Source organism: Cupressus sempervirens, chromosome 4 (assembly GCF_028749045.1).
Source record: "Cupressus sempervirens isolate cs-2001-9-10 chromosome 4, ASM2874904v1, whole genome shotgun sequence".
Taxonomy (NCBI): Eukaryota; Viridiplantae; Streptophyta; class Pinopsida; order Cupressales; family Cupressaceae; genus Cupressus; species Cupressus sempervirens.
The window spans coordinates 626,257,690-626,274,330 of NC_143121.1; the positions used below are offsets into that span (position 1 = coordinate 626,257,690).

The 16,641-nt window shown below is 32.9% G+C and overlaps 1 protein-coding gene across 33 annotated transcripts in view; it reads right to left on the minus strand.

The window, feature by feature from the left end:
- LOC149562788 (calcineurin B-like protein 4) overlaps nt 1-16,641 on the minus strand; it is a 91,655-nt gene that overhangs the window by 14,059 nt on the left and 60,955 nt on the right. For 9 of the 33 annotated variants that reach the window (XM_089826212.1, XM_089826207.1, XM_089826205.1 and 6 more), the window contains one exon: nt 1,471-1,957. The exons of 3 other annotated variants lie outside the window; for them this stretch is intronic. In XM_089826212.1, coding sequence (XP_089682338.1) covers nt 1,810-1,957 — 148 coding nt within the window. In that variant the 3' untranslated portion in view covers nt 1,471-1,809. Of the gene's footprint in view, nt 1-1,470; nt 1,958-2,585; nt 3,010-5,672; nt 5,753-10,668; nt 11,145-16,641 lie in introns of those variants that run through there. 21 more of the 33 variants (XM_089826224.1, XM_089826227.1, XM_089826226.1 and 18 more) reach the window with 10 other exon arrangements.

Here is a 16,641-nt window from a genome sequence, read left to right on the forward strand (position 1 = left end):
TTAATTCTTTTCAGCATCTTCCCAGTCCTAAAAAATCTCTCGCAACTCTAGTAGCTTGTTATTCTTAGTTATACTTATTATAAAATATTTTATATTATCTTGATCTTTTATGCAAGTTATTTCTTTACAAGGTATTAAATCATGATTTTGACATCACAAAATTAATTAAAAAAATAATTTTATAAATAGTTTTGGGAAGAAACAAACATTAAATAAATAATGAATTAATCTAGATACAAAATAGAAAACTTGAATATCAAGTTAAATTCTTACAAATGAGTACAAATGAGACCAAGTTAAATTTTGATTATGTTCTAACTTTTCATAAAACAAATATGTTGATGATACACTTATCATTGCATTAATAGTCAAAATATTTTAAAAAAATCAACACACTTTTCATTGTTGCAAAACTAAACTTTTCATGTACAATATTTAAAATAAATTGAAAATCAATTGGAAATAACAATTAAAAAATTAAATAAAAGCAAATGATCTTTAACTACAATTAAAGTCATAATCTTTATATTAAATTATACTATAATTTGATATTTTCAAATATAAATTCTTATAATAATCACTTTAATTCAAAAATTAATTTCGAAAGTCATATGTAATAATTCTATTCAAAGAGGAATATTCTCCACTGAGATCTATAGATATTGGTTGGATGTGAGTTTCAAACATTACATTCGATAATTTAATTTAATGAAAACTAGTCATCACACCTTGGTATGCAATGTGTAGTTGAAGTGCTACCGAAGGTGAACTAAGAAACAATATGGTCATTTTATTTTTCATGCATTTGTGTAATACATGAGGTCAATTGGTAGACCATTTAGAAATGATGTTATTTATGAAATAAAAATATCAATGAAGAAGCAACAACTTTAAGCCAATTATCCTCTAAATTGTGTGTGTGTGTGGCCTCACGAAAATGGTATAATGTATTATGTTGCTAATCAAGTCATTTCCTTATTTTTTAAATTATTTTAGATCACATTTATACTTTTTAAATAACACTTCTCTTAACATTATAATTTGAGGTTGAATTTTCTACTCTTTTCTTCTCAACATATCCTTAGTCACATCAATTTCTAATATAGTAATTTCCTAAAGAATATTTGCTAATATTACTCATTTCTTATTTGGGTGGAAATATTTAGACATGAGCTCAAAATTTTAAATAAACTTACATTCAAATCTAAGATCACAATTAATATATACACATAGGTTCAAATTTGCAATGAAAAATTAATTTTGTAGTTGAAAATGTGTGTCTGTATCTGTGTCTGTGTCTGTCTGTCTGTCTGTCTGTCTGTCTGTCTCTATGTGTGTCTGTGTGTGTCTGTGTGTGTCTGTGTGTGTGTGTGTGTGTGTGTGTGCACGCGTGTGTGTATCTATATTAATATTTTAAAATATTGATAGTTTAACATTGGCATAAATTAGTGAATCAAAGAAGCATAAAAGTGGGGAAATGGTTTCTTTTGGTGGCCCAAGACCCCTTAAGGATATAAAGCTTTAGAATTCTTGGTCACAAACGTTCTAGAGCAACCATCTTTAGAAGAGCTCATATGTAAGTTGTAAAATCTCGAATAAGAATACATGTTCTTTTTCTTTCTAAGCATGGAGTAGAATCTTGGACCTAGAAAAGCAAGAAAATGGTGTATTTGAAAGAACATTCTTTTCAACCACAAACAACAAAATTGAAATCTTAGAACTTTTGATGGTTTGTCTAATAAACCTAAACTCCATAAATAGGAATGCCGAGTCTAGATGAAGTGCATTCAATTATAGCCAAGTATGCTCCTAATGTATTTTTCCATCCCAAAGAGACATATTAAAAAATGAGGCATTATCATACATTAAGGATGATTCATCCACACTCGAAGCAATTGTGAAAGACATATCCAATCTCCCACAAGGGGGTTGTGTTGATGGTGAGTAGTAAATTGACCTGCATAAATACTCCATCAAAGCTAAAATGGTATAGCATGGGGATTTAGAGAGCACAAAGGCCTATATGCATGAGAAATTAGTATTGGAGGAGTATTTATATACATTATAATGAGTGTGTTTTACCCTTCAATGGCCCTGGAACTTTGCAAATGTTCAGGTCAATGTTCAGATTTTAATGCAATATTAAGATTATTGATTGAAATCACATATAGTTTTCATGTAAAATATCAAGAACTCCAAAATCCAGTACAAGAAACAAAAAGCAATGAAAAAAAATGTGAATAGTTACAAATGTTTCAATAGGTGTGTACATCCTTCTACAACTATGAGCCATTGATTTCAAACATTAGATCTTTCTTTTCTAATAGATAAATATCTTTGATATAATAAAATTCCTTTTACAAAATGTGTACACATTAGAAGAAGAAATATTTTGGGATTAATATTATGTCTCATAACTTATTTGTAAACAACTTATCACATAATTTCAATTCTTCGATTGATAAAATATATCCTTATTATTTAAACCTTTCATTGAAATATGTTTAAATGTGTCCTTTTCAATTGTAATAGAAATATAAAATATGCCCATTTACTATAAACAACTATAGACTACCAATCCATCATAGTAAGTAGAAAAAAAACCATATATATTCCAACCTTGCAATAATAAAATAAACAAGTGGCACAAATGCCATAGTTCCTGCCTTTCTATAAAAATAATGAAATGAAAGCAATAAACAATAAAAGCAAAGAAGATATGAATGTAAGGATGAAATGGAAGCAATGAATATTAAAAGAAAATCAGATATGAATGTAAGGATGCATAGATTGTTAGGAAGACATGATTGAAAGCATTTTAAATCTATTATTGAAGGTATCTTTTTAGAGAGCTTTTGTAGTTTGTGACAGCCTAATGACGGAGAACAAGATGAAATTTCAGGTTGACTTTGGTTGTAATCAGCATGCATCATTATTGTTGTGTGAGAAATCCATCAACCATTAGACACAAACAATTTTTGGAAGAGGCCGGAGAACTCAGTTTGACACCTGGTAGATGCATTTACTTGAATTAGCAAGCACAAAGATAAGTAAAAGAATTTTAAGAATATGAGGTAATTGTGCAACGAGAATTATATATGTTTGTCACACTGTTAAGTGAAAGATAACTAAATGTAAATAAAATAGTAGTATGCATGATGAGGGTGCCTTGCTTGAAAACGGAATTTATGGCCATCTACTGCTGGAAAGTTGATTTTCCTGTAGGTTAGAGTGTAGGGAATTATGAAGTCACTATTATATATGCAAATTAAATTGGACAATGGAGCAATGTAATAGAGTATGTGTAAGTAAAATACATGAAAAGGCATGAATAGTTACGAATTATTGAAAATTCTATTGGTTGTGACTGAAAAAAGCAATGATAAAAATGGGTTTTTTATTCAAAAATTAAGGAAAGTTTATGAGTTAAACTATTCTCTAATATTTTCTAAGACTTTCTATCATGTTCCAAAACTCCCTGAAACCTTGAAATAATTCTCCAACTTCTTCTTGAAAGTTCGAAACTTGTTTTAGGCAATTTGAGGGCTATGCTACCAAGCAAACCTTGCAGAAAAATGGTAACTGTTAGCTAATAATACATTTCAAGGAAGAAAGATCGGATGTCAAAAGCTAATTGACTGGGCAATGATAGGGCATGTAGCACTTGAAAGAGAAAGCTCATATCTGTTTGAAATTTATGGGCAATATTCTTACTTCGTTGGCATGTTAGATTTTTGTGAACCAAGCAAGGCTACAATCTATAATATTAATTTTTATTTTTTCCAAATTAGGTCTACGATTGGGCTATTGTACTACTTACTTAGAAGGATTTTAAGGCATTTCTCCTTGCATTGGATGAGTTATGAATCACTTCATCAAACAAGGAGGGGTTGAGTTCAATTGAAGACTCCAATTTTTCTACGATCTTCTTCAAAGCTCTGTCTCTGTTCAAGATATTGCACAACTTTTTCAAATTCTGAGAGGTTGGAATCAAGATTTTTGGGAGTATTCAGTTTTCTTGAGCTTTCCCCAGACTCTAAGAGCTTCCATTCAAGATCCAAGGCAATTTGTTTACTCTCTATGAACCTCGGATTCATGATTTTTAGAGTTATTATGGCTTCAATAGAATTTCATAAATTCTTAAAGCTTGAATTCTTTTTATATTTTTTTTGAATATGGGGCACAAACTAAAACAATTTCAACAGACCCAAGAGTTTGATCTATGATCTACTATGTTTTGAAGGAAGCCTAAAATATACTCTGTTTTAGTTTTTTGCAAGTGTACCGCCTGACCATGAGTTTATGGGATATGGAGGGGATGTTGCCACACTGGTTTGGTATTTTAGAAATGTAGTGTTCAATGGGTTTATGCTCTTTGGTAGATTACACGCCGCTAAATAGTTGCTCTGTGTACTTACCTATTTTCACTTTTTGGTCTCTCAAAATTACAAAATAATAGTAGTTGTTTTTGGAGAAATTGTTGATTATCAAGTTCCATACAATCAAAGAGAGGTGTATTTGAGGAATAATGCCCATAGACTTAAAAATCATGAGAATTAATGGCATAGGAGACAAGATTGGTGTTACATGGTGAAGTATTGTGGACAAATTGGCAAAATTTGTAGAAAGACACAGTGATATCACTAAAAACATGATCTTTGTTCATAGTCTTCTCACAATGTCATGTTCATTGGAAGTGGATAAGAAGATATCACATACAAATTTGTGAAGATGAATTCACAAACAGGTATCAGTTGAGTAGAGGAGTTGATCTTGTTATGCCTGTGTGCTTTGATTATGTTGATTGCACCACTATATTCTCAAGGGGTTTGAGTACTCTTCTATATTGCCACAGGCTTTCCAATTTCTTGGGTTTTGATATTATTCTAGCGGATATCAACAAATATTTGTTGTACAAGATTTGTGATGGATTTTTTTGAAACTTTTGAAGACTTTGTTAAACTTAAAACAAAGGGCTTTATCATTTTTCATAAAAACTGAGGTTTGAATTGGAATTTGTAATTGAGCTCAAGGCAACATAGTAGAATAGAATGGGTTCAAAAACAACTAAGATTGGTCAAGAAATGGAAGAATTCCTAAACTCTGCATATGTTACAGCACTGAAATCATCAGAAAGTTAGTGTGAGAAAATCATATAATGCTATATTTGATTGGGATTTCACTTACAAACTTATTAATGAAGGAGGGAGTGCAGAAGCTTTCAAACTAAGTATGAAGTGTCAAATATTATGCATTATTGTTTCTACACACCATGAAAAGTTACTAAAATAGTAAAATACAATTTACAAAAATAAAATGACTTCTATTTCTTTTTGTTATAACAAAGGGCTTTATCATTTTGCCCTAGAAATGACACAAAGCAGCAAAGCGAGTGTAGGAATTATAAGTTCAATCCAAGAAGTTTTTTAAATTTACGTCTTAGCTAAGTTTTCGTTTGAGGCTAATAGTTAAGATTTGTTTGAGGCTAATAGTTAAGAGGCAAAATATGAGCAGCAGAGCCTATTAAAAGGGAAAATATGCAAGAAAATAAACAAACCCAATAAATCTATAAAAGAGCATACCAAAATACAAGCAATGTAAACAAACAAGGCATAAAAAGCCATGAGAAAAATTGTTGTTGCAAAGGATTTCATGGGGACGGAATAACCTACTTTGCTACCTATTTATTTCCAAAGCGCTCCCAAAAATTCTTGCAAGCACTGAATTTAGCAAAACACCACCTGGTATATGGCTAGCAAATATTTTTTGGTAAGACAATGCTTCAAAAGAGAGTGAGCATTAATAACCATTCAATCAATAAATTAACTAACATTTGATTTAGGCTAATATGCATCAATATGTCGGTGCTAATTTATTTTGCACGACATGATCTTTTAATTTCTACCTAATGTTTGTTTGAGGAAAATATTTTCCTTGCTGATATTTGTTTCTTGCTGTATATGAATATGCAGATTTTTTCCATGAGAATGTTCTAATATAAAAAAAAAGTTTAATGCACACTTAATTCAGAAGCTACGTGGCTTTCTTTTCATTGAACAATATCTGTAGATATTTAATTCAGCGAGATATCACTATTATGATTGTTTATGATACTATTAAATGTGACAAGAGGAAAATTCTCTAAATTTTTTAACATAAATTATTTATTTCATTGCCTTTTTCTTCAAAGGCCAATAAGATTTTTAAAAATAGGAAATTTTTAATTTTTAAAATACATTCATATCAATAGAAGAGTTGAAAACATTAGGATATCTTCAAATTTATGGAAAATATGATGCTCTCAACTAATACTATGAAATCTAATTATTCCATTAGTTAACTGCCAAAAGCAAAAACTAATAAATTGATATAAGAGAGCTTGTCCAAATGCATGGCAGATATAATATATTTGTTCCTGTAGTAATTATTGCATGCTTTGTTGTTTTCCACCAACTTAGTGTGGAAAGAGATGGTTTATTAGAAGTCACATTTATATAGAGAAATCATTTTAGTGGTCAGTGTTGGAATCCACTTAAACATGAATGCAAGTTAATGAATAGTTGATGAATAGATAGCTTATCTACATGAGGGGAACTAATAAATAAGGTTGATGAATAGATGGCTTGTCTACATGGAGGGAAACAAATACATTGTTTTATTATAGTGATTACTCCATAATTGAATATAATATGAGAATAACAGTTGATAATAAGTAATTAAAGGATTTGAAATGTATATTATTTACCTGATTACTTTTATTTTACAATTAGGGTTTTAAATAAAATATTTCATAATTGATCTAATTTAATAATTTATTTCTTAATAGATTTGAATTTTTTTTAAATTAAAAATAGGTAATTTTTATAAAATTTAAAATCAAAAATGATGGTGTATATGAATAACTAAAAGTTATTTAGTTATAATGTCTGTTAAATATTTTTCATATCTCAGTTTAATAAGATTATATTTGTCTATTTAGTATTGTTCTTTTAGAATTGGTAATATAAGATCTAGATTCATTTGATAGAGTACACAATTATCAATGTCCATGAGCTTGTTCTTGTGCTTTAATTCATAACTTGAGATGTATGTTCTATTTAAATACCAAGCTATGTTTTAACTCTTATACTCTTTGTTATAGTGTGAGGCTGACTTTATATGAGCACTCTCTATGTTCTCAAGGAATCTAGATATATACGACTAAAACAATTGTTTATCAATTTTCAAGTCATAAATAATTTAACCAGTTGATGTGTACTACCTACTTGTTAAAATATTGTCATTGATGTCAGTAAAGAAAAGAGACAGTGTTAGGGTTACTAAGTTATAACAAACTTATCATTGATGTCATGGATATTAATATTAAAGACATGAAACAACTCCAAGATAAATACTAATATGGAAATGATAATAGTTGAAGAAAAAACATATATCAATAGTTTGTAAAGATACAAAAAACATGTTATAAAAATTAGGAAGATTTGAGATCGTTCATTTTTGCAACCATAGCCACCACACTAGAATATAGGTCATTGATTACTTTGTACATGTCAACTAAAGGATCTACCAATAGAACAGAAAGCTAGTTGAATGCCATCAGTATTTATGGCATGTATGCATGTGGCAATTATGCATTGGGTGGGAGAGATTCATAGTTCTAGTGCAGAGGGAATCTACCACTTTTGAATGAGCGATTCCAGAGTCGGCTATGTCAAATATCCACAACCAAATAGTGTACATTAAAGTACAGCATTTTGCAATCACCATCACCATCACCAAAAATGTAACTTGTATACTTTTACGAGGGGCTGCACATGTCATTAGAAGGGATGCCATTATTGTGAGGGGTTGCACATTGTATGAGGAGCTGCACATGGTGAGTGGATGACAATGGGTTAGTTAGTTGTTGAGCGTTAATGGATGATAGTGGGTTGGTTGTTGAGCATTAATGGATGATAGTGGGCTGAGTTGGTTGTTGAGCGTTAATGGATGTATACAGGTTAGCCAAAATATACAAATTCTTGATTGATTTTCATAATAAATTTCTAAATATAATTCTTTCAAATGTTTGGTTTGTATTTGCAGATATATGTGTTCTATCATCTCGTCCATCATAGATGTTATTAGATATGTTGATACAAAGTCTCCTAAACTTGGAGAGATATATGAGACATTTCACAATGTGTTTGAGTAGCTAAAGAAATCAATTTTGGTTAAAACTCCTAGTTTGGAGTTATATGAGCAACATATTAGGTCCATTGTAGTGCAAGGTGAAACATTATGGTTACCCCACTTCATACAACAATCTATCCTCTAAAGCCTGCATGGTATGTGTAAATGGATGGAAGGGTACCTCCATGTGATGACCCAAAGGTATTAGATGGGTCTCATAGGCGATTAATAAAATGTTTCTTAGAAGTAGGCTTCCATACTTTGCTTGCAATTTCTTGACTTCACAAAGCTTTGTGGCCCTTTATTGAATAAACCACATGCAAGGTTGGATAGAGTAATATTGGTGTAGAGAGATCGTATTATATGGTAGACACGGCATCTGAGGGATACACCATAGTTGAAGTTGTTTGCCCTCACTTTGTTGCACAAGTTTGCTCTTATCTACAAAGAGGAATTGTTCTACATATGGCTTTATCCATCTATCAAGAGGAATAGACTTGCCTCCAGACAAGAGAAGAAACTAGTGGTTGTGCATATTGCTCTTTGATGTTAGAATCGCCATACTCCAACATTATGATGGGATGTTGACTTTAAAAATGTGGATCAAGTTGATGAGAAACCACTAGGATTGGATGGTGTTTGGTTGAGTGAGGTGGAGGATGACAGTGGCAATTATTTAAAGGACTGATTCTAATGCAATGTTCACATATGCAAAATAGGATTAGTGGTGCTTTCTTTTTTAGTACTTTGGTTTTTATATTGGACATGCAACTATATGGCAACAGTATAATCTTGGGACTATTTTTGTGGTATTTTTTTAATATCACATGCATATTAAAAAGTAATTCTAAATTATGATTGCATATTGAACATTGATTACTAAAATATCATATGTTTTAAGGTTCTACAATTTTCAAATGACATGTCTTATCCATGTTTTCATATGAATGTATTGCATGGATGCAAATTTCTCTAAATATTTTAAATTTTCCCTATATTTTATTTAGTCTTTCCATTGTCTCGAAAATTTATCCCCTTGTCCCCAACCATACTCGTTCTCAAAACTTGTGGTAACTTTGTAAAATAGGATTTAAATGATAATTAGGCTCTAAATTTCTTCATGGATGTCTTAGTGCCATACTAACACTTTCATCAAAGGACCTAATAAGCCTTTGACTATCAAAATCTACAATCATGTGCTTCAATGCTCTTCCAGGGATCATTTGGTTATAAGTTAAGGTTATCGTTGCACCAAAAGATCAACTTGTCAATGCCTAATAGATTCACTGGACTTGTAGAACATATGAGGCAGTTAAGTCATGTCACGAACCTCAAAGGCAAACATTAGTGGTTAATCCAACAATGCCACCACCCCACCCAATGTTACCTGGGGAGATGCAAACCTACAACCAAGCTCTGACAACACTTGTTACAAACTAGGGTGGTTCGTGTGCCAAAAGGTCGACCTAACAATACCCAATACAACCACTAGACTTATAGAATGAGTATGCAGATAAATCATGTCACGAATCCCAAAAGGGAAAGTTGACAATTGGTCCAACACTTTTGTCCCTTGCCCAAATTATTCCTTACCGAAAGGAAAAGAAAAAGGAACTAAATCAACTATGACTATTACTAAAACTTACACCTTTAAAAGAGATTGATTCATTAATCAATTAAAATCTACAGTGTAATGTATAATCCATTTGATTATGATACATATAATAATGGACGTTCCTAGTTTTGTAAAGAGAAAGAAAGCTTAGCTATCCATTTTACATTGAGGCCACGCATTTTCCTGCAACGAGGCAATAAATGAGAGGTTCCCTTGCAAAGATAACAGATTTGTCATATAACAGTTCAATTGTCAGATTATGAAAAGTGACGAAAAAAATTAGTATTGTAATGTTCTGAACATATGAAAAGTACTTGTGGAAAAATGCTTAACAAATCCATTCAATTGACACAGACATCTGTACTAATGAGTGATTCGATAGCTTTTGGTAACTTTGCACTTCATGTTCCTGACATTATGATGATATACCCTTGTCAAAGTTATCTTCTCATTTTTCTTTTCAATGCTCCTTCTGATAGATTGTTAGAGTTCTCTCAATAAGCTTTGACTGAAATTCAATACATTGGTCCCAAGTATAAAGACAGACAAATTTCAGAGAGTTATCTTACAGATGTCAAATTCATTCTGTTCTGGAGAGCAAAATGTGTCAGATCCAAAACAAAGGGTTTTGAAGTTGTAACTCAAAAAGTTACGATGAATTTTGAATGTCTTTTACAATCAACAAAACCAATACCTATGTTTTCCACTCGTTTTTTAACGCAAAAGTCAACGAGAGAGGATCTGCAAATTTCAATGGGCACCGTAACTACAAATGCTAAAAGCAAACATGAACCACAATGAATCTGTAATCTAGATTTTACCAAGTTATTTCAACTTTCACAATTTCACTAAAAGTTACCAGTTGTGGGAGATCAAGAACAGTCACGGGGCAATTTTTTTACATAATCAAATTGAATTGTAAGAAAAAATATAAAATGATTTTCATCCAGATACATGATTTTTATTATTTTTGCTGGAAAATCGTGCAAGACACCAACTTTGAGCACTAGATTTCATGAAGAATTCCAACCTTTACAACAGGATAAGTCTCTCAGAGAGTAGTGTAAGAAAAAAAAAATTATATTAACAACATTTTAGACAAACGCATTCCACAAGTTATGCTTGAGCGTTTATACATATTTTTCCACAGAACACCTCAGAAGAAGAAAAAGAAAGCTTTCCAAAAGTGCTCACAGCTCTGGTAGCAAAAATGTCTATTGTTGGGCATGACTATCGTTGACTCATTTGGAATGAATGCACCAAGAAACTACCAACTTTCAGCCTTGTCCACTTCAGACTTGAAGACAAAACTTGGAAAAGCAACTGTGATGCTTCTGCAAACAAAAATAGGTTGCCACTATGGTGTTGTTAAGTTTGAATCAATAGTGATACTAAGAAATCAAAAAGGCAAGAAATTATTGTTGTAGACCAAAAGTAACCATTCCATTAATTAAAGACATGAAATCAAGTACATGATAATAGCTTTCAAAATTTCTCGAGTAGAATATGTAGACTTATTTTCTTCCTCAACATTTGGAATAGCTCTTCATGAATAGGATGAGGTAGAGAAAAGAGAGATGACAATATATATATATATATATATATATATATATATGAAGTCTAAGTTGCCAGTTCAGATTCTGGTACTGGTTTGGGTTCGAGATTTGAGTTTGAAATTCGTTCAAATTTTTTGGGGTTGGGTTCAGATTCGTCTTGGGTTCGTCTAGACAAGAATATATGTTTTAAATATATATGTGTGTGTACATAGATGCAGCAGCAAATAAGTTTATACACCACTATCCTAATATTAAACTAACATAGCAAAAAACACCACCTTATCAATGTTTCAGTTCAAAAACAATAATGTCAACATCAATAATCAGCCATCATTGATCAAATATCATAAAAAACCTTTAGGTAAATCATCATCTTTCTGTTGTTGCAAATTAGAAGTAAAAAAAGTAATGTTATAGGCCCATTTAAGGTTAAGGTTGTGATTTTTGCCACATTGCAAGCTTCACACATTATCGATCATCCTGGATGATCCAAAGAAAGCAGGTTTGAAGCAGACTAAATGAAGCCAAGAAAGCAGAATTTGCATCCAGAATTATCCACAGTATAGATCTCTGTAGATTTTGTTCAAACCATCGTTTTCTATACATGTTAGGCTATATGCACAAATTATTGTATTACCTACATTCCATATTAGATGTGTGACAATTTTATACATCTTGATTCCTCTTCTCAAGCAGCATTGAATTCAAATTAAATATGATTAGTAATTTGAGCCTAATTTGGCAAAAAAAAACTTTTCAAAAAAGTAAACAATAGGGTGTATTTTGACCAAATTCTCTCAGAATTTTCCTAAACTCTATTTGGGTTCCTCTGCTGGAAACCAAAGTTGCCCAAAAGTCGTTTGAATTCTGCCAGGGTTCCTCTTAGAAAATTCCCAGCAAAGTTCAGTCTCTGTAGCATACTTTTGACAGAATCTAACAAGGACCAGACTTTTGAGAGAATTGAACCAGGAATTCCTAGGTCCAGGAGAGAATCTGGTAACTTAGTATGAAGTAAAGTATGAACAAGAAGAAATTTTAAAAATTAAAAATACATACTTGTGAGAGAATTTTTATTACAAGAGGTTCAAGTTATTACTAATTAGAGCCTTCACCATGTCTGCACCAACACTCATTAGCATCTTTTTATACTTGTCTCAAAAAGTGCAAACATCATGATTCCTTGAAGATGTGACCAAACTCACTCAAATAACACTTTGGATATCTACATCTAGAAATACTGTTCTAAATGCAGTCTTGTAGCCTGTAGCAACATTTTCATCTCTATATGGTACCAGCATCCTCAACAATTGAAAATATCTCTTCGCTACAACACTCGAGCAAAGCAAATGCTTGGAGATGTAAGATCATGGTCATCTTGTTCCAACAATTGTCAATGACTTTTTGCTTCTATCATGGTTTTTATTTTTTCAACCATGGAGTTCATGTCATCATAAATTTCACCCTAACATAGGTATAATATATAACACCTGATCACAACATACACAAACTCACCTCGATACAACCTCAAAGATTGTTGATGTCCATAGCAATCAATGCATCTTACACCTTCACAATTCATTTCAAGATGATTGTCATGCAAATCAAGTTTTGGTAACCTACACACAAAATAAAATATTTAAAAACAGATGACATGTCATATATGCTTTTTAAATTGTTAAACTCCGCTGGTCCTAAGGGTTGGATCCCTAGTACTTTTAATTACCGTTATTCTACTACTTTTGTTTTTTATGTAAATCGTTAAGGGTGATGTGTGTGGTTGTCTGCTGGTTGTTGGATGGCTTTCTACTGGTTGTGCCACCACTGTTGTAATAGGCCAGCCCCCTAATTTTAGTGGCTTTTATATCAAAAACAATTAATATCAAAAATCAAAAAACAAATTTAACTACTTTCGATAATTCCAATTTGGAGGATGTCCTTAAGATGCATGCGAAATATGATGATTAGTCACAAACATTCAAATCTCCATGACCTCCATATAGATTTCTTTGATCCACTCAATTTTTACTCCAATCTTTTGCAATATCAAATTGCGCGAGTGGACCACACATTTTGTCCAAAACATGTGACCATATGTTCCCTCCACTAGAGAATCAGCTGCCATACAAATTTAGGGTTGTCCATTGTGTGACTTGGACAACATTTTCAAGGCCCGCCAATCACTATTTCATTGGATTCTATGAGAATATTGGCAATTAGAATTACATCTTTCACTTGCCCTATGATAATCCATTATCTTTAGAGACATTGCCACTTTAGGGGATTGACAAATAGTCTATTTTTTGCAATCTTTCCATCCATTAGAAATGATGGATGTTCCTATTAAGTGGAATTTATCCTCGATTGCTCTCAATGATGCCTCTACCAAAACTTTTTTCTTTGCCAATCAGGTGATTCACACCATTTCAAACCCATGGCTAACATAATTTGAAGATATGTTGGTAATAGCTATCATCATATCCCACCCATATAGTAATTTTATGAGATTAAAAGGAAGCACACTACCATAAGTACAACAAACAATTCTATCCTCTACAACCTCTCTCGCCCAATTCTTGAGGCCTTTTCCGATGGGTCTCTTTTAGGTAAAACATTCTCTTCTCGACCCATTGAGTGAAAGTCCACAACCAGGAATCTTGGTCTACAACTAGGACTCTTGGGGTTGTCTCATTCGATCATACAAATCATAAGGAAGCAAAGGTGTGCAGAATCACTTCCTACACTAATCTTTGAGAGGACAATTATGCAAATTCAACTAACTATTGCAGAGATCTCAAGAAATGCATAATAATATAACCAAAAAAAAATGAATGCATAACACAATGATTACCGCGGGGAAACCCTTCTAGGAGAAAAACCCCACCCTCCAAAACCCGCACAATGTATTCTCAAATCAAGAAGATTACAATACACTTGCAATGCAAGTTTTTACGAGAGCGCATCACCACAACTCGAACTCAGACTTGGACTCCGAGGGTGTTCAACTCGTGGCGAACAGGAAAGAAAACATATAATCGATGTAAAGTACTATTCATTATCAAATGCTTTTTCGTACAACAATGATATCTCATACAATGATAATGATGCCCAAATACATAAGTGTCCACAATATTTATAATGTTTGAAATGGTGCCATTGAAACGACACAACTGTCACCACACGGGTAACTGTCTAACTACCCATTTTGTCGGACCACATCATCCCCCCCAAAAAAGAAAAGTCGTCTCTAGGAAACTTCAAAAACTAACAAAACAGGAGAATATAACATAGAAACAATATAAACTAGGGAAGAGGTGGTGTCCTTGAAGTGCTCTGTTGTCGGCTTGTGCGTCAAATGGGGAAGTTGGTCTAAAAATTTGTTCGTGGTGGGGCTCGTATACATATCATCCCACGCACCATCTGTCATAACCCCATTCTTCGTCGCCTCCCTTCGTACGAAAGCTTCCAGGCCTACGCAATACAAAATGTGAAAGTTTTGCACTGCCTCGTGCTCTCCTTCAAAAAATTTTGTTTCACCGTCATCATTTGTCTTCTGGTTGTCTTGTATTGTTCTTCCCATTTATCTTCATCCTTCCATACTACCCCGAATTTGAACTAGCAACGATGCCAAATGTTCAACCCGTGGCAAACAAAAAATAAAACATATAATCAATGCAAAATACTATTCATTATCAAATTCTTTTTTGTACAACAATGATATCTCATATAATGATAATGATGCCCAAATACACGTGTCCACAATATTTATAATGTCTGAAATGGTGCCACTAAAACGACACAACTATTGCCGCACCGATAATTGTCTAACTACTCATTTTGTCGGACAATAGGACTCTTAGCAGCTAGTCTTGCAAACAAAACTCGATGATTCAAACACCTCCCCAAGCCCTCCTTTTATAGTGATTTACAACTTGGAAACCATTTGTGGTCTTACAAAACCATGGGCCAAAACCATGGGCAAAACAACCATGCCACATGTTACCCAATTGTCATTTGTAACTCCAAGAATAGCCACTGCGTCCATAATTTATTCCTCTAGCATAGACCCCCATTAAAGTCATATAATGAGTTGTTTATACTCTAAAAATAGCCCTCCTATATTGTACTAGGGACTAGAGAAATTTTTAACAACTCATACACCTTTTTCCAACTCATAAACATGTGAAAAACTACCACAAACAAATTTTAGAATTTTCTACAATTTTCAAAAAAAAGCTTGCAAGATTGAGACACAATTCTCAACATTCTCCCACTTGTCGAACACCTTGCAAGAGTTAGGGAATCCAAAGTGTCATGGACTTAATTGCTAGGGGTTGAGAGGCCCATAGACTCTGAATACCATCTGAACATTTTTGTGCTCACAGGCTTAGTTAATGCATCGGCAACATTCACCAAAGTCTCTACCTTCTCCAGCTTCACCTTGTTGTCCCCGACCATATCTCTCACAAAATGATATTGTACATCAATGTGCTTGATCCTAGCATGAAATGTCGGGTTCTTTGCTAAGCAGATTACTCTAACTGTCACTATAAATTGTCACTACACCCTATTTGAACTCTATATCTGAACACGTCTCTTTAACCATATAACTTCCTTGCAGGCATGAGTAGCTGCCATATACTCTACCTCTGTAGTGGACAAAGCGACCACAGCTTGTCGCTTGCTCATCCAACTAATTGCACCACCAAATAATGTAAACACATATGCATTGGTGGATCTTCTTCTATCAACATCGCCAGCCCAATCTAAATCCACATAGCCTTGAATATCCAAGGAATGCTCATTTCCTGTTCCATGGAAACATATAGAGTACCCTGAGGTACCCCGCAAGTATCTGAAAACTCTTTTTACTACATCCCAATGTTCTCTTCCTAGATTAGACATGTAACGGGAAAGTACTCTCATTGCTTGCGTAATGTCTAGTATTGTACAGACTATAGCATACATCAAACTTCCAACAACACTCTATTACGGTACTTGACTCATCTCTTCCATCTCTAATGGGGATGTAGGACATTGTAAGCTAGAAAGCGTTGTTCCCATAGTAACAGGAACACTCAATGGTCTGGAATCCTGCATATTGAATCTTCTCAGAATATTAGCAACATAATTACTCTGACCTAGCCAAAGCTTTCTGTTTTGTCTATCTCTTATAATCTCCATTCCCAGAATGTACCTTGTTGCACCAAGATCTTTCATTTCAAACTTTGCTAAGAGCTGAGATTTTAATTTTGCAATCAAATATCTTCATTTGCCAATAAACAACATGTCATCAACATA